Genomic DNA, 18561 nt, shown 5'->3' with positions numbered 1-18561 from the left:
GCAGTCATTTCATTTTAACTGCTTGTAAAAAAACTCAGCCTATTTTTCCATACATTTTGTAACGTAACATTTATGTAACTAGCAAGTTGCTTGTGCGCGCACGGGATTCTAAATGGGGTAGGGATGCAAGTGGCAAAAAGGCAAATGGCATCTTCTATCATCGGGCCGGTAAGTAGAGAGCAACAATTCACATTTATTGCCACATCTGATGCAATTTAAATGTTCTAATAGCAGCGAAGCGCTCCATTTGAAACTGTTTGTTCGAGATACTCGTATGTAGCTTTTTGATGCCCAGAGCCCGTAATAAAAAATTGTATTGGTGTCAAAGCCAGTGACCAATTGCAAATTAATAGTAGGATTACTCAAAATGTACAATTTTGTGATTTACTGTAAAACATAGTTGTACTTGGCTGTGCATCCAAACAGGTGGGGTTTTTACCTCCGCTCACAACGTCGCCGGAGGCATTATGTTTTTGGGTTGTCTGTCCGTGATGGGCTTTTTTCACTGCGATAACTTAAGAATGACTGATGGTATCTATGTCAAATTTAGTTCAAGTACGTATAATGATGCAAAGATTAAACTGATTCGATTATGAGGTCAAAGGTCAGGGGTCCCGCTTTTTTTTTTTTTTAAATATGTTACCGAGCTAAATGTGATCCAGTGATGGGATTTTGACTAAACTTTGTACAAGTACCTGTATATATATAATGATGCAAAGATGTACTGATTAGAGTTTTGCATCAAGAGGGCAAAGGTCAGAGTGTGTAATAGGTTTTTGTTTCCGTGATGACTCGAGAGAATGGCTGAAGGAAACCAAGTCAAACTTGGTACAAGTATAAATACTGATTTAAAGATAAACAGATTAGATATTGAGGTCAAAGGCTAGAGGTCCCGTTAGGTAAAAATTCTGTTATGACGCTAACTTGTGCATCAGTGATGAGATTTTGATCAAAAGTGGTATAAGTATATACAGTGCTCTCCATAAGTATTGGAACAGTGAAGCCAAATTTGGTATTATTGCTATATACTCAATACATTTGGATTTGAGATCAAAAGATAAACATGAGGCAAGAGTCCAGAAGGTCAGCTTTTATTTCTTGGTATTTATATGTAAATATGTTTTACCATTGTAGAACAATAGCACTTTTATGTTCCGTCTGCCCCACCCCCCATTTTAGGTAAGCATAAGTATTGCAACAAATGACTGTCAGGTGTTTCTCGTTGCATTGATTGTTAACACACAAAAGGGCTGTGAATGTCCAGTCTTGGTTTTAACCTTTTCTTTTGCTTTGGGTGTTAGTAGGTGCAAACCAACATGAAGACCAGAGGACTAACTGTCTATGAAAGAAAAGCAAGAAATTTGGAAGCTGAAAGAACAGAATAATTCAATTATAACCATAGCACAACAACTGGGCATAGTAAATACAGTAAGTTATTCTATAACGTCACTTCCTACAACGTCGTTTTACTATAACGTCACAGGGGATTACTTTTCTTATACCGTCGTGGTATTTCCATTTAACGTTGCCGGTCGGTACTTGCGGTGATTATTCCTTTCAATGTGCTGGTTATGATGATGGTGTTTAAACCAGAACAAAATTAATCTCACTCACATTTAAAACGCAATGACGTGTGTAAATGAAGTCCTGCGGTTGGTGAAGAAGAAAAGGGTTTACAGTATTGGTGTCGATCCACCGTTGCTTTTAGATGGCGTCAGAGATGTCAAGCACACCAAGCAAACAAAGCCACTTCGCTCAATAATATTGTTGATGTACAACAAGCTGTTCCAATCTCTGAAGGAGAAGGGCGTATAATGATTGAGCCATTCAAGCCTTTGCAGCTTAAGAGGGTTACTGACTCTGTTCAGGGCTCGATGGAGTATTATTATTATTATTACAGTACCTTCACACAAACTCGAGTCTCATCTCATCCTTCTTTCCTCTTGTCCTGCCCTCTATGAGTCCTTCCGTCTGCAATTCCTTTTGCTTCACTTTGCTTGCTCGTTCCTTCTTTCATTCTCCTTTGCGTTTTGCAGATTCATTTATCTTCATACCATTCGTCTTCATTTATTACCTCTGCCAAATAAGGTGGGATGGAGGTTATGTTTTCACCCCTGTCTGTTTGTTTGTTACTTGCCTGTCTGTCTTCAAGTATATTGATCGGTTGCGTTTGTTATTCTGTCTGTTTGTCACTCGCCTACAGGTCACTATTTTAAACCGATCGTCATGAAACTTCAAGTGGTAGAGTTCGTCACAATTGAGAAGCCTATTGATTTTGAGGTCAAAGGTCATCTGGAGGTCGAATTTCTAAAATTGCCATTTTTTTATCTGATTGACTTGAAAATTGCACAGCATTTGTATATCGAGTCACTAACATAGGAAACCAACGTTTTTTAGGTCAAAAGGTCAAAGGTCAACTCAAGGTCAAACTTCCAAAATCATCAATTTTCCTCTGCAAATCCGTCAATTTTCATCCGATTGACTTGGAAATTGAACAGCATTTTCATAGTGCCTCACTGCATTGGGAAACCAACTATTTTGAGGTTAAAGGTCAACTCTAGGTCAAACTTCTAAAATCATCAATTTTCATCTGAAAAATCGTGGAGCTTTGATCAAGATCGTCAATTTTAATCTTGATGAAATGGCTAATTTGATGGATTAATGGAAACCTTTTGGGGGAAGGAGGGGGGAGAGGTGGGGGAGTGGTGGATGGGTGGATTTTGCAAGTATTGTGCTCTGCATGACGTCTTCTTGTTTGTCTGGTTGTGAACAAGATATCTCAAAGTTGTGGACGGATTCAGCCGAAATTTGGCAGAGAGGTAGTGTATGTGACCAGGATGAAATTATTTGATTTTGGTGAAGATCCGGATTCAGATCCAGCTTGTAGAATATTTTAGGTATTCTTCACAATTAGGAGGTAGGGGCAAAAACAATATAGGATAATATTATATCAAAAAGTTGTGGACGGATTTGGACTAAATTTGGTGGGCAGGTTGTAGGAATAATCCATTTGATTTTGTTGAAAATCTGAATATGTATTCGGATAAGAGAATTATTTAATTTTTAAGTGATTATTCACCATTGAGAGACCCGGCGAAAAGTGATATACAACATCATATTTAAAAAAGTTATGGACGAGTTATGACTAAACTTGGTGGACGAGTTGGTTAGGTGACAAGACCAAGCTGATTAGATTTTGCTTCAGGTCTGAATCCAGATCCGGCCTATCAGTGGGATACAAAACATAAACTATTCAGCCTGGCGGAGGTATGTGCTCTACCGAGTGCCATTCTAGTTCTTTCATGCAACTTGCTTCTGTCCTTTCGCTCTCTTCCTTAATCCTTTGCCTTCTGCCTGTGCTGTGCACACCTTGGATTTCACATTTGAAGATCCGATAGCTCCGTCGCTGGAGATGCATTAAATACATGTCGCGCGTGACATGGAAAGTTATCATGAAAATAAAAAGGCAGCGAAGCAAATCTCCATAACGTTTTATTTTTAACGTGGACAAATGTGCACTGGCATTCCATGCATTCCTCATGGGAAATCCCTCCGTGTCTGCCACGACCATTTCTCGTGCTGCGAAAAACTCCGCAGAAGTCACTCGCCTACGGACCGCCCCATGACTTTGGTCACGCCCACCTCCCCTACGTGGGACTTCCTGCAACAATCTCTGGTCGCAGGATGTGCCGGTTCTCACACCACTTTTGTACACAGGCTGCCCTGCTACCTTACGCACACCACTTTTACTTTTTTTTTTTTTTGTTTGTTCGGTATTTTATTTTATGATTAGTATGTTATGGAATGTAATTACACAAAAATATGCTGTGTTATTTGACTTATTAAAGTCAAATAACATGACTTATTAAAGGTTTTCAAATTTCAACAAAAATATGACTTATTAAAGGTTTTCAGTGCAAAAATCACAGAATTACAAAGGCTACACTGCAAGATGCTGACCTCTCATCAGCACCAAATATAGATTAGAATTAGAATTTTTTTTGCCAAGAAGTACAGCGGTGATCCAGTAGAGTTCTGCACCAAAATATTATAGACAGATGAGACTAAGATAAACCTTTACCAAAGTGATGGAAAGGCAAAAGTGTGGAGAAAGGAAGGAACTGCAGATAATCCAAAGCATACTAACTCATCTATGAAGCATGGTGGAGGTTGTGTTCAAGGCTTGGGCTTGCATGGTTTCTTCTGGAACTGGCTCACTCATCTTTATTACCCTGCACTCGCGAAGTGAAAGGCAGGGTTAAGCATTCGGGTCCATCCATACGTCGTACGTACATACGTCGTACATACGTAAGTGTGTGTCTGCATTTTAAAAATTCATTTTCTCGGCAACCATTGGTCCGATTGACATGAAATTTTCACCATAGGAGGGACTCCTCCTGTAGAATGTTTTAGTGAATATTATGACGTCGCATGTCACGTGGTATGGGCGCCATCTTGGAAAACCCAAAAAACTTTGCACCACTGCATCTCAAAAACCGCTGCACAGAAATAATTGAGACGGGTCTCATTGCAAATAACTCTCCATGCGGAATAACATATGTGAATGATGACGTTATCGGTGCCGTCGTTATGACATCATAATTCGACAAGTAAAAAACTTTATCCGATCAGGATGAAATTTCTTGAGCATCTTCTCTCCGCTCACAACATTAATTCTTCTCTCCGCTCATAAATTGATGCAGAAATGAAAATTATAATGACGTCGTAGGTCACGTGGTTCGGACGCCATATTGTTTTGAGTGAAAAACCACTAAAATCCAATTTTCTCCGAAACGACTGAACAGATCGAGGCCAAACTTTGCAGGCAGAATCGCATACCCATGACAAACAAAAAAGTCAGCTAGCAGGAAGTCATGCGTCACATGGTTTCGGAGTTATGACATTTTAAGCATTAACTTTTAAAACCAAGCTCATCCCTCATTTTTCATCCTATCGAGGGGAACCTTCACAGATTTGTTCAGCATATCGGTCTACTAAAATGACCTTTTGGAATTTGCGATAGGTCACGTGGTTTGGCAGATAAAAATAATTAAACGAAAATATTTTTAAAAGTATAACTCTTGAACCGCTTCATTGATCGACGTGAAACTTTATATTATAGTAGAGGTAATGAAGTGTAACATGTGTGCAAAATTTCAAGATGATTGGATGTACGGTCTGGAAGCTAGAAGTTGTTATTGCGTGAAGAAGAAGTCTTTTAGAGTGGCCATAGAATTAATTATCACATGCACATGACGAGCAGGCAAAGTACGGAGCGATCTCACGGGGTAATTTTGACCTCAAATAAAATTCTGATTTCAGATTTGTCAATCGCTAAGGTATATTAACACATGGACAAAACAGATTTGGCAAAATTCTGATTTTTGACGAAAATATAACATTTGTGTCTGCATTTCAGTAAAGTAAAGCGTGTGCCGTGTCAGCATTTTGAAAATTGAAACGTGGCTCATTGTAAATAACTCCATATGGGGAATAGGTATTGTTAACGATGACGTCATTGGTGCCATAATTATGATGTCATAATTTGACAGGGACAACGCTTAGTCTGATCAGTTTGAAATTTATTGAGCATGATCTATGCAACAATTATTTAGAGAATATTAATTTATGATGTCATCGCTCACGTGGTCTGGCAGCCATATTGGATCAAAAAATTCAAAAATAGAAGAGTTGGCTCACACCAAGTTGACTGTGCAGGGTAAATATTCTATGAATACCATCTAGTTGATGATGTAACTAATGATGGCAGCAGCACAATGAATTTGGAAGTGTACAAAAACATTTTGTGTGCCTAAGTACAAGAAAATGCCTCCAAACTCATTGGGTGGCACTTCACCATGCAGCAAGACAATGACCCAAAACACACCGCCAACACAACCAAGGAGTTCATCAGGGGAAAAAGTAGGTTTTGGACTGGCCAAGTTAATCTCCAGATTTATATCCAATGGAGCATGCATTTTACTTGATGAAGAGGAGACTAAAGTCAGAAACCCCCAAAACAACCCCTCTCTTTTGCTCAAGGTCAACTGCCATCTGCTTGGAAATCAGCCAACATCACCGCTTTGCACAAAAAAGGTGCAAAAACAGATCCTAGCAACTACAGACCAATCAGCCTTCTCCCAATTATCAGCAAAGTCATGGAATCCATGATTGCTTCGGATATGAAATCTTTCCTCTTCTCCAATGGCTTGATCTCTGATCATCAATTTGGTTTCAGACCAGGTCACTCTACTCTGGACATGCTGCTTCTGCTGTCTCAACAATGGATGGAGGTCCTCAATGCCAAACAGGAAATTAGAGCTGTCTCCCTCGACATATCACGTGCCTTCGACACGGTCTGGCACCCCGCTCTGCTCACCAAACTCTCCTCCTTTGGTATCCATGGAAATCTCCACGCATGGCTGGCGGACTTCCTCTCTAGTCGTCGTCAACGTGTGGCCCTGAATGGGTTTCTCTCATCTCCTCTTCCTGTTCAGGCTGGAGTTCCCCAAGGCAGTGTTCTGGGCCCCGTGCTTTTTCTGGTCTTCATCAATGATCTCTCTGACTCTCTTGAAAATCCTCTCTATCTCTTTGCTGATGACTCCACTCTCTGCCGCTCCATTCCTCTTCCCTCAGATCGGCAGTCTGCAGCCTCCTCACTCTCTGAAGACTTGGACAAAATCACAGACTGGTCAAACAAGTGGAACATGTCTTTCAATCCTGACAAATCTCACACTCTTACTATGTCTCTCCGAAAAGATCGACTGGACAACCCTCCCATCTACTTTCTCAACAATCCTCTCCAAGAAGTTCTGTCGCTCAAGCTTTTGGGTCTCACTATCTGCCATGATCTTTCTTGGGAAAACCACATTTACAAGCTGGCCTCCAAAGCCAGTCGCCGACTGGGCATCCTCCGTCGTGCGAAGTCCTTCCTCGGCACACCTGAGCTCCTCACCACATACAAGGCTTTCATCCGCAGCTCAATGGAATACTGTTCTCCCCTATGGGCCGGTGCTCCTGCCTCACACCTAGCTCGGCTTCACGCTGTTGAAACCAAAGCTTTCAGAATTATTGGAATCTCCCGCGATGAAGCTATCTCTGAGGGCCTTTCACTCACTCACCGCAGGCAGGTAGGTGGTCTTTCTGTCTTCTACCGACTCCTCTCCGGCCTTGCACCCCCAGCTCTCTCTGTGCTCTGTCCCCCAAATATTCCTACAGGTCGCACAAGATCTGCCAGCAACCCTCTGATGGTTAAACTGCCGAAATCTCGGCTCTCTGCTCACCTTCACTCTTTCATTCCTCTTTTCTCCCGCCTCTGGAACAAACTCCCTCACTCCCTTCAATCCCACTCCTCCCTCCAGGTCTTTAAAACAGCTGTTCACCACCATCTCTTATCTTCCCCCATCCAAAACCTTGATCTTTTCTACCCCCGCTAATTCACCCCAGATCCACCTCGTTTGAAATTCCAACTTCTTTCCTGGAAGTCCTGGCAGTGTCCATATGTTTTATACCTCTCCCACCACCCCCTTCCCATGCCCCCCCCCCAAAAGCCCTCGCCCTCTCTCAGATCTCTCGATGTCTCGATGTCTCCATGTCTCTCGGTCCCTGCTCTCAAATGTTGTGTTTGTGTCCTTCCCCCTCTCTCCCCATCTTGTCTACCGCTCCCGATGTTATATGTTTTATGTGTCGGTTTGTCTTTCTGTGTGATTAATGTTCGCTCTTTCACGAGCCTCGATCTTGTATACAAAAAAAAAAAACAAAAAAAAAAACACAACAACAACAACAACAAACAAACAACAACTGAAAATGGCTGCAGTAAAGGCTTAGCCAAGCATCTCAAAGGAAGATACCAAGAGTTTGGTGATGTCAATGGCTCATGGGTTCGATGCAGTTACTGTATGTAAGTGATGTGCAGCTAAATACTATTGTACTACTTTAATTTACTTTAAGTTAATCTGTTCCAATACTTATGCTTACCTAATATGGGGAGACTGAACATAAAAAGTGCTATTCTACAATGGTAAAACATATACAGTGCCTTCAGAAAGTATTCAAACCCCTTGACCTTTTCACATTTTGTTACAGCCTGAATTTAAAAGGGATTAAATTTAATTTTTTTGTCACCAATCTACACAAAACAAGACCGGAAGTCTAACAGCGGTGTAGCTGGACTTGTAAAATATTATAAACCACAAACACATATGATTAGCTTTTTAAACAGTTGTTAATGCTGTCCATAACATTAAACAAATAAATTTGGAGGAATCCCAACATCCGTGAGATAGGTTTTACTTACAGAACTGAGCGAAGATCTACTGTAATCTATATACCCCACAAGGGTTGGGTAAATAACATGACCCTTCCTGCCGCTAAAGTGGTGTTTTTCTTCGGGGCCTTTTGAAACCCACCAATTAAGGTTTTGTTTTGAAAACCACCAATGAAACCCACTTTTCCTGCTGTTTAAGACGAAACTGAAAGGGAGGAAGACAGGGGTGTGCTCATTTACCAAGCAGCTAGCTGGCGCTTGCCAAGCCAGCCGTTGCTTAATGATTTTGAATGGAGTACTTGCTCGAATGCTTAAACCACTTGGTGCTCTCTCCACAAGAAACTTGGTAAATGAACACACCCAATGTTCTTGAGACCGACCATAGATCGACTGTAATCTATATACCCCAAAGAGGAATGACCCTTCCTGCCGCTCCCGTAGTGAGCGTGTGTAATTGTAAATTAAAATGTCGGTCAGTGGAGTCAGCCGTCATAATGACATAATAGACGTAATGACGTAGCGTGACCGCCGGACACAAAACTGCCTCTACTTTAATAAACAGAAGAGGATATATTTTAACCTCTAGTAACTTTGCAATCACTACAAAAGGATTAGTGTTGCGATTAGATTTACTATAATATTAACGTTACATTATCATTATTATGAAAATGCCTATTACTAAAAAAAACTGAGGCTAATTCCACACTTCCGCATTATTTGTACCATACACCTCTTATCATTGAATCATGAACCATACACCGCTTCAATCTATAAACTTTGCAATAACGACAAAGGGATTGCAGTGTTATGATTATATTTACTATATTATTAGTATTAACGCTATTATTATTATTACGAAAACAACACCACTGTATTAAGAAACCTGGGCTAATTTGTCCAAAGTGGCCTGAAGGTAAGGCATGAAGTCTAAGGCCTATACGTACTGTCATTGGAAGATCCGTAACGTCTATGCTTTCAATATTTGATGATGATTTTAACAATCGGTTTGTTTGTGTATCACACTGAATGAAAAACGTAAAGGTAGAGCTTGGCGATTGTGATATATGACAGGTTCGACGATATGTTCGGCCTGAACGACATTGCAGTCAAAATGCCGGAGTGTGGAGTCAGCCGTTGAACGCCGTAATGACATCGGACGTAATCACATCACCTTTTCATGTAACCAGATCCTCAGCTCTGATTGGTATACGTTTGAGGGGACATACACACATACATACGGACGGACAAACACTGTTCTGAACTGCTTTGCCCTATGGGCTACGCTGTAAAATCCTCATTGATGACAAAGGGAAAACATGTTTTTAGAAATTTTTACAAACAAATTAAAAATGAAGCAGAAATATCTAACTTACATAAGTATTCAGCCCCCTGTAAAAATACTGTTGTGTGCCTACCTTGCAGTGAACACCGCAGGGTGACACGGATGACCAAACAAGCTTTATTCCAAGGCGTTCAATCCAAAAATGACGGTATTCTTGACACGCGAGGGAAAGGAGGATAACAAACTTATCAGGACGGCTTCCACCCGACGTCTTCGCACCTGGATAATCAATCAACTCAACGATGCAGAGTTAAAATGTACAAAAATACCGGCTTTATTGAGGAAATGCCATTGACCAAATGATGCACGATAAAATTAAGTCCTAACTGGAGTGCCCCCACATAGAATCAAATACAAACAATGGGAAAAATAACTGAAAATAAATATGTGTTTGTGTGGCACTTAGCTCTATTCGGCTCTTGAACCTCGTCAGGAATTGTCCCGGGCCCCGCTTCTTTGCACGCGAAAATACACTCGTTGGCATGAAATCTTTGCGCAGGAACGACCTTGGCGCGCAGCTCACTTCCAGCTGCCGAGTTCAAAGCGAACAGGCCGTGCTCAGCCACTCGCCGTCTGCTCCACACCAGCACCCACGTCTCCCAGCGCAAGAGCGCTATGAACTCCGACCACTCGCCGTCGAATCCCGAAAATCAGAGCAAGCCGAGAGAGAAACCACGAGACAGGAAGAAGAGGAAAATGTCCGGACATGACCGTTCGTTATTGAGGCCAGGACTCAAGAGGACGAAGAAGAGAGGAGAGAGAAAAAATGTCAGGCAGAGCGTTCCTTTATACTCAAGGCTCTGACGTCATCGCATGACGTCTCTGGGTCCGCTCCTATCAGCGAGTGCCATCTTCGCAGTCCTTACTTGAACCAAATTTTCGACCAATCATTGCTCTTCGGGGCATGGCCTCACGGACCTCCTGTGCTTGTGTGCTCACCAGTTCGGTGTTATCAGCGGTAGTGCTCAATGTCCTGCTTCTGGTTGGTTTTATTTAGTGTGCTGAATGCGCGATTTCCTGGCTATGTGTGTGCGCTGCATGTGTCATAAGGAACAGAGGAAAAATAGAGGCCCTTACATACAGGGGATTAATTACCCATAATCCCTAACTAATTAACATAACCCCACCCCTTGTGATGGGAACGAAGATACGCGCTTGCACGACATATGGTCTACCGGATCCCTACTTATGATACATGGGGCTTATTCTTCTTCATGATAGTCGGAGCACACTACCTATGCAATTCTACCTGGACTCAGGTATTGCCTACCCCCCCCCCCCCAACCCCCCACAAACGTAACAATACTTTGTAGAAGAACACTTGGCAGTGATTTGCAGCTTCAACTATTCGTGGGTGTCTGTATCAGCTTTGCACTTGCACATCTGGATTTATAAAAAATTTTTTACACTTGGGCTAATGCTCGTAATAGAGCTCTCTCTCTCTCTCTCTCTCTCTCTCTCTCTCTCTCTCTCTCTCCCTCTCTCCCCCTCTCTCTCTCTCTCTCTCTCTGACACACACACACACACACACACACACACACACGGGCATACTGACGAGACCCACACAACAGCCATTGTGCTTGAGGGAAGTGGTGTCACTTTCTGGGATACTCTGGGTACCAGTGACGTCATAACAATGGCGCCGCTTTTCTCACCACACTCAGCGGGACATTTCTTCAAGAGTAATTTACTCCTCCCCATGGATGCCAACTGATTGGGATTGTCCGTGTTCTATCCTTTTCAAGCAAGAAAGTAGCATTTACCATTTTTGAAGTCTTTGATATTACCTGAACCAGTCCAACCCGGAATGGGTGTTTTTTTGGAGACACAATCTCCTTACTGGATGGCCGTTGGCTCCCTATGGGAGCACATCTGCCCTTTACCAGGTGTTGTTTTTGGTCCTGGCATGGTGTCACAGTCACCCTCCCCACTAGCAAAGTCAGTGAGGGGTGTCAGTTTATTTGCCGGCAACCCGACGATGCGGCAAGTAGCACTGGGTTACACGTTACCAGTGGCAGTACCAAAAGATTGACCTGACCTGTGATTTGGGATTTTGGGCGTTTCTCCTAGTCTTCCTTTCAGATTTGCTCAAGCTCTGTCAAGTTGGATGGGGAGCGTCAATGAACAGCAATCTTCAAGTCTTTTCAAAGATTCTCAATGGGATTCAAGTCTGGGCTTTGGCTGGGCCACTCACGGACTCTCACCTTCTTCTGAAGCCATTCCAGTGTGTGCTTTGGCTATATGCTTGGGATCATTTTCCTTAGTGCTGTAGAGACTGTTGTCCTTCCGGCAGGTTCTCCCATTTCAGCCAAGGGACTCTGTCGTCCCGTCAGAGTGGGAATTTGGTTTGTGGTCACCTCCCTTACCAAGGTACTTCTTGCTCAGTTTGGTTGGACGGCCAGCTTGAGGAAGAGGCTGTGTAGTTCCATATTCTTTCCATTTCCTAATGATGGAGCTCACTGTGCTCTTGAGAACTTTCAACACTCTTTCAACACAACTCAACGCTTTCAGAAATGGTTTATACCTTTCCCCAGATCTATGCCTCCTCACAATTCTATCTCGGAGTTCTACGGACAGTTCTTTGGACTTCATGGTAGAGTTTCTGCTCTGACATTCACTGTCAACTGTGGGACTTTGTATAGAAAGGTGTGTTTCTTTCTAAATCATGTCCAATCAATTCAGTTGATCACAGTTAGACTCCAATCAAATTGTAGAGACATCGCAAGGATGATCAAAGGAAATTGGACGCACTTGAGCTCCATTTTGGGTGTCACAGCAAAGGGGTTGCATACTTATTGACTCGAGACATTTCAGCTTTTCATTTTTTATTAATTTGTAAAAAAAAAAAAAAAATTCCATTGCTGTTATGTGGTATCAGTGACAAAAAAAATCTCAATTTAGTCTTTTCAATTGAGGCTGTAACACAACAAAATGTGCGAACGTCAAGGGGTGTGAATACTTTCTGAAGGCACTGCATGCATAGAAATCCCAATAAATAAAATCTGACTTGTACTTTTGCCTCATATCTATCTGATCTGAAATACAAATTTCTTGAGTAAATAGCAATAATAACAAATTTGACTTCATTGTTCCAATACTTATGGAGGCACTGTATTATGATGCAAATATGAACTGATTCGATTTTGGTTTCAAAGGTCCGAGGTCATGTACTATGACAACAACAACAACAACAACAACAACAGGCATTTTAAGGCCATTTTCCCTGCAAGAGCGGGGGTTAGCCTTGCGGTCCCCATGACAATCTTCTCCATTTTGCCCTATTTTCTGCATCGCCCCTTGTTAACCCCCTTGTCCGCATTTCTTCTTCGACCATCTTTAGCCAAGTCTTTCTCGGTCTTCCCTGTCTTCTACTTCCTTCGACATTCATTTCCATCACTCTTCTCAACCAGTCACTTTCATCCTTCCTCAACACATGACCAAACCATCTCAAACTGTTTCTCTTCACAGCATCCATCACAGGCTCTATTCCCATCATCTTTCGCAATTCATCATTTGTCTTCCTCTCTCTCAACGATACTCCACACATCCACCGAACCATTCGCATTTCCACCGTTTCCAGCCTTCGTTGCTGCTCTACGTTCATTACCCATGTTACGGTCCCATAAATCATAACACTTCTCACACATGCAGCATACACCTTTCCCTTCAGCTTCAACGACACTCCCCTCCTCGTCAGCACGCTACTCAGTTCCCGAAACTTCTTCCATGCACATCTCACTCTAGCAACCGTTGCCGAGTCTGATCCACCTTATCCATTCAGCATGTCTCCTAGGTAACAAAATGTTTTCACACCTTCCAGCTGCACGCCGTCTCCAAGATCCAACTCAACATTTCCTCCATCTTCAGCTCCCTCTGTGCACACCTTACACTTGAATGTAGCTGCCACACTGGTTAATGACCCTCTCAAACCACTACATTTTTGATGAACCCACTCAGCGCACATTGTACATTGAATGGAATTCACTCTGACACCCTTCCTGCACACAGCACATGGCCACTTCCCAGTTCTTTCCACCTCACCACATGCTTTACCACTTGCCATCACCTTTGTTTTTCCGATATTCACCTTCAGACCTATTGTCTCCATACATTCCTTCCACTTGTTCATCTTCTCCTTCAGTCCATCCATACTTTCTGCAATCAACACCAGATCATCTGCATACAACAACTCCCACGGTAAACCCTCCTTTACGTTCTGAGCCAGCACCTCCACCACAGCTACAAATAGTAGTGGACTTAGTACCGACCCCTGATGCACTCCCACCTTCACCTCAAACTCACCACTGTTCCCGTCCTTCGTCCTTACAGCTGTGCGCGCTCATTTGTACATTTGTCTGAGGTCATGTCAAGTATAAAAATGTGATACTTGAGAACATGTGAAGGGATTTAAATCAAACTTGGTACAAGTATGAATAATTATGTAATAATGTGGGTGGAGGCATATCGATTAATGCCGCAACGTCAGAGTGCTGTTCTATTCTATTAATTTTTTTCCCAATTTTTACCTTAGATGTGAAAATCCAATGGTTGCCTTTGGATTGAGTACCTCACTGGCAGAGGGAATTAAGGAAGAGGTAGAGGAGGAGGAGGTGGAGGAGGAAGAAGAGACGGTAGCTCCACCTAATACAAATGAACTCGTTCAACCCCAAAGTCAGCCTGAGGTAGGTTTAGCGACTTGGTTGTTTGAAGTTGCATTTAAAAGTTTCATCAGACCAGGTCATGATTGTTCGACCAGTTGTTACCAGGTGAAACAACAGTGTCATTTATTAACCTGAACCATTACTAACAAACTTATTCTTTGCCAAACGAATGCAACATATTTATGTTGCACTTGTCAGATGTCCACCATTTGGATTTGGCATTTTTATAAACTATCTATTCATTTGTGCAGACTGGCACCAGTGTGAACTACTCATGGCGAATCGACCTGTCGCGCACCGAGAGGTTCTGGGAAGGCTGGTTCCGTGGCCTGTCCTCCCTTTTCCTCAGTTGTCCTGTTCCTAAAATGCTGCTGCTTGCAGGTGAACCTCTCGCATCGTTTTTCTTTGAGTTATCCAACAAGAAATGTAAAAGCAATTATTATTGTCAGGAGCACTTACACCATGTCTTGTTTGCCATTTATATTATGCTCATCCATCTAGAAGATAGTAAGCACTTTATATTTGCACAGGTAATTACTGTACTCATTTAACTTGAATAGAAGATGGCAAAACAATTGTTTGGCTCTGGTCACCTGGATTGTCTGTGTGCCTTTTTTTGTACAATATTATTTTGTCTTTCACAGGCAATGTAAGGGATTCTATCAGTATGGACAATGTACATCACCTGCTACATTGGAGGATCATTGTTAATCAATGCAACATAACGCCCAAACGATAAAGAGAATTGCAGTTCATGTTATGGACAGATTACTTAACAGTCGGAAAGGGAACGAGACCGATGATCAGCTCGAAAATATAGTACAACATATCCATTTGGAGACTTCACTTCAAACCTCCATAATGAATGATCTATTCATTCGTTTTTTGTCGCATTGACACACAGAAGTGCCAGCCGTGGTGTCACTTTGTCTGCAATATTCAGCGAGAACGGCATCGATGGAGCACATACTCGTACCTCCACCAGGCTGAACATTTTTTTAAATTTTTATGTTGAAGGCTCCAGTCATGGATTATAAAGTCCTCATCGAGGCCAGGCCTTAAATAAAAGGGCTACATTGATAGAAACGTGATGAAAGAGAGAATAGTCTGAGTTTTTGAGGAAGTAAAAAAAATCTGCTTTTTGAAAAGGGGAAGGTCTTAAGTGCTTGGGAAGACATGAGAAGGTAAAGAGTTCTAGAGTTTGGGAGTGTTGTGGAAGAAACAAACATCATAGCAGGCCACCCTTGAGTTGCCAATGGCCACACAATAATCATGTGATGTAGTGGCTTGTTGAGTATTCCGTGGTCTCGCTAATGGCGGAGGTACACAAGCAGCAAGTTCTTAGGAGCAGAAACTGAAGTAATATCTGTAGAAAAGAGAAAGTGAGCGACTTTGCGACATAATTCGAGTGGGTCGAATTTTGAGGTCAGATTGCGAGAGTTGATAAGTCGGATAACTTTGGATTCAATTCTGTGCCGTAAGTATGTGGAGCTAGAAACGCCCCAGATGTGAGAGCAGTACTCTAGACAAGAGCGAATCAATCCTTTATATTTTTGAAGCAACTGTTCAGAGGAGGATAATCTTCGACATCTGAACAGGACTCCTAGTTTATTTGAGGCAAACCTAGCTATTTGCGTAATGTGTAGATCCCAGTTTAAATTAGATGTTTGGGTAATACCTAGTAGGTTTATTGTATCACATGGTGTACTTGTGGAACTTTAATTACACTTTGACATTTTGTATCCCAATGAATGGCTGCATCTGGATCCTGACCTGAATCAAAATCAAATTGGCTTGTTCTCGTCACCTAATCAACTCATCCACCTAGTTTTGTCACAAGTCCTCCACAACTTTTTGAAATATCATGTTCTATGTTGATTTGGCCCGATCTCTCAATGGTGAAGAATCACATAAAAAAAAAATATATATATATAGGATCCGGATCTTCACCAAAATCTAATCATTTCGACCTTGTCACACACCCAACTTGTCCACCAAGTTTTGTTTGAATCAGCCCATAACGTTTTGAGGTATCCTGGTCACCGACACATAAACAGACAGAGAGGGGTAAAAACGATCCCTGCCAACCTTTGGGGGTGGAAGTAACAGGTGTACTGGACGGGCTTCGATTCTGCCGTTTCTTGAAAAAGCCTGTTAAATAACTTCTTCATTTGCACATATCAATCTATCGTTTGTCTCCATCCTCAAATAACTTGTCAACCCTCAGGAGAGCCAGGAAACAATATCTCTCTACTCTCAAGACTGAACTCTCAAACCTGTCTCCCTCCTCCAAATCCTGGTGGTGTCTGGTCAAATCTGTTTCTAGTGTGTGTTCTCCTTCCATCCCCTCCCTTACCTCAAATGGCTACACAGCTGACACTGCACGTAAAAAAGCCGAATGCCTCAACTCTGTGTTTGCCTCAAAATCTTGTGTCCCGAACCCATCTCTCTCTGTACCCACCTTACCCAGTCGAACCCTGCTGCTCCTGAAATCTGTGTCCTCTTCTGACGAGGTGAGACATTTCTGTCAAACCTCGACTCTGATTCTGCAACTGGACCAGACGGCATTAGCCCTGGGTCCTGCTCTGCCACTCTATCTCCCCCTCTCTCTGTTCTCTTCACCCTCTCTTTTGCTCAAGGTCATCTGCCATCTGCTTGGAAATCAGCCAACATTACCGCTTTACACAAAAAAGACGCTAAAACAGATGCTTGCAACTACAGAGCAATCAGCCTGCTCCCAATAATCAGCAAGGTCATGGAATCAATCATCGCTTCTGACATCAAATCCTTCCTCTTCTCCAATGGCTTGATCTCGGATAATCAATTTGGATTCAGACCAGGTCATTCTACTCTGGACATGCTGCTTCTGCTGTCTCAACAATGGATGGAGGTCATCAATGCCAAATAGGAAACGAGAGCTGTCTCTCTTGACATATCATGTGCCTTCGATCTGGTCTGGCATCCCACCCTGTTCACCAAACTCTCCTCTTATGGTATCCATAGAAACCTCCATTCATGGCTTGCGGACGTCCTCACCAGTCGCAGTCAACATGTGGCCCTGAATGGAATTCTCTCATCTCCCCCTTCCTGTTCAGGCTGGAGTTCCTCAAGGCAGTGTTCTTGGCGCTATGCTTTTTCTGGTCTTCATTAATGAACTCTCCGACTCTCTGGAAAATCCTCTCGATCTCTTTGCTGATGACTCCACTCTCTGCCGCTACATATCTCAACCCTCAGATCGGCAGGCCACAGCCTCTTCACTCTCTGCAAACCTGGGCAAAATCACAAACTGGTCAAACAAGTGGAACATGTCTTTCAATCCTGACAAATCTCACACTCTCACTTTGTCTCTCCGAAAAGACCGTCTGGACAACCCTCCCATCTACTTTATGAACAATCCTCTTGAAGAAGTTCTCTCACTCAAGCTGTTGGGTCTCACTATCTGCCATGACCTTTCCTGGGGAAACCACATTTCCAAGCTGGCCTCCAAAGCGAGTCATAGACTTGGCATCCTCCGTCGTGCGAAGTCCTTTCTGGGCACTACTGAGCTCCTCACCACATACAAAGCTTTCATCCGCAGTTCAATGGAATACTGTTCTCCCCTCTGGGCTGGTGCTCCTACCTCACACCTAGCTCAGCTTCACATGGTTGAAACCAAAGCATTCCGAGTCATTGAAATCTCCCGTGATAGAGCTGATTCTGTGGGCCTTTCTCTCTCTCACCGCAGGCAGGTAGGTGGTCTTTCTGTCTTCTACCGACTCCTCTCCGGCCTTGCTCCCCATGCTCTGTCTGTGCTCTGTCCCCCAAATATTCATACAGGTCGCACAAGATCTGACAGCAACCCTCTTCTGGTGAAACTGCCAAAATCAAGACTCTCTGTTCACCTTCACTCTTTCATTCCTCTTTTCTCCCGCCTCTGGAACAAACTCCCACACTCTCTTCAATCCCTCTCCTCCCTCCAGGTCTTTAAAACAGCTGTTCACCACCATCTCTTGTCTTCCCCCATCCAAAACCTTGATCTTTTCTACCCCCGTTAAGAAACCCCAAATCCGCCTTTCAATCCCCAACTTCTTTCCTGAAATTCCTAGTAGTGAAATTCCGAGTAGTGTTCATTTTCTTTATACCATGTACCCCTCCCTCCTCCACAGCCCTCCCCCTTCCACAGAACTACCGACGTCCATGTTCCCTACTGTTGTTGTGCTTGTGTGCTTCCCTCTCCATCCCCCTCTTGTCTCCCACTCCCTTCATTGTATGTTTTATGTCTGTGCATGTTTTCATGTTCAATGTGTTAGCTC

General features: G+C 42.8%; 1 protein-coding gene across 1 annotated transcript in view; it reads left to right on the top strand.

Moving 5' to 3' along the window:
* Window positions 1-14894, top strand: part of PPME1 (protein phosphatase methylesterase 1) — a 68056-nt gene extending 53162 nt beyond the window's left edge. The window contains exons 9-10 of the mRNA XM_078766131.1: window positions 14140-14290; window positions 14521-14894. Coding sequence (XP_078622257.1) covers window positions 14140-14290; window positions 14521-14820 — 451 coding nt within the window. The 3' untranslated portion in view covers window positions 14821-14894. The remainder of the gene's footprint in view (window positions 1-14139; window positions 14291-14520) is intronic.
* The last annotated feature ends 3667 nt before the right edge of the window (window positions 14895-18561 follow it).

This window comes from Myxine glutinosa, chromosome 12 (assembly GCF_964187855.1).
Source record: "Myxine glutinosa chromosome 12, kmMyxGlut1.1, whole genome shotgun sequence".
Classification (NCBI taxonomy): Eukaryota; Metazoa; Chordata; class Myxini; order Myxiniformes; family Myxinidae; genus Myxine; species Myxine glutinosa.
Note: the sequence above shows the minus strand (reverse complement) of the source record. Positions and strands in the feature narration are given on the sequence as shown.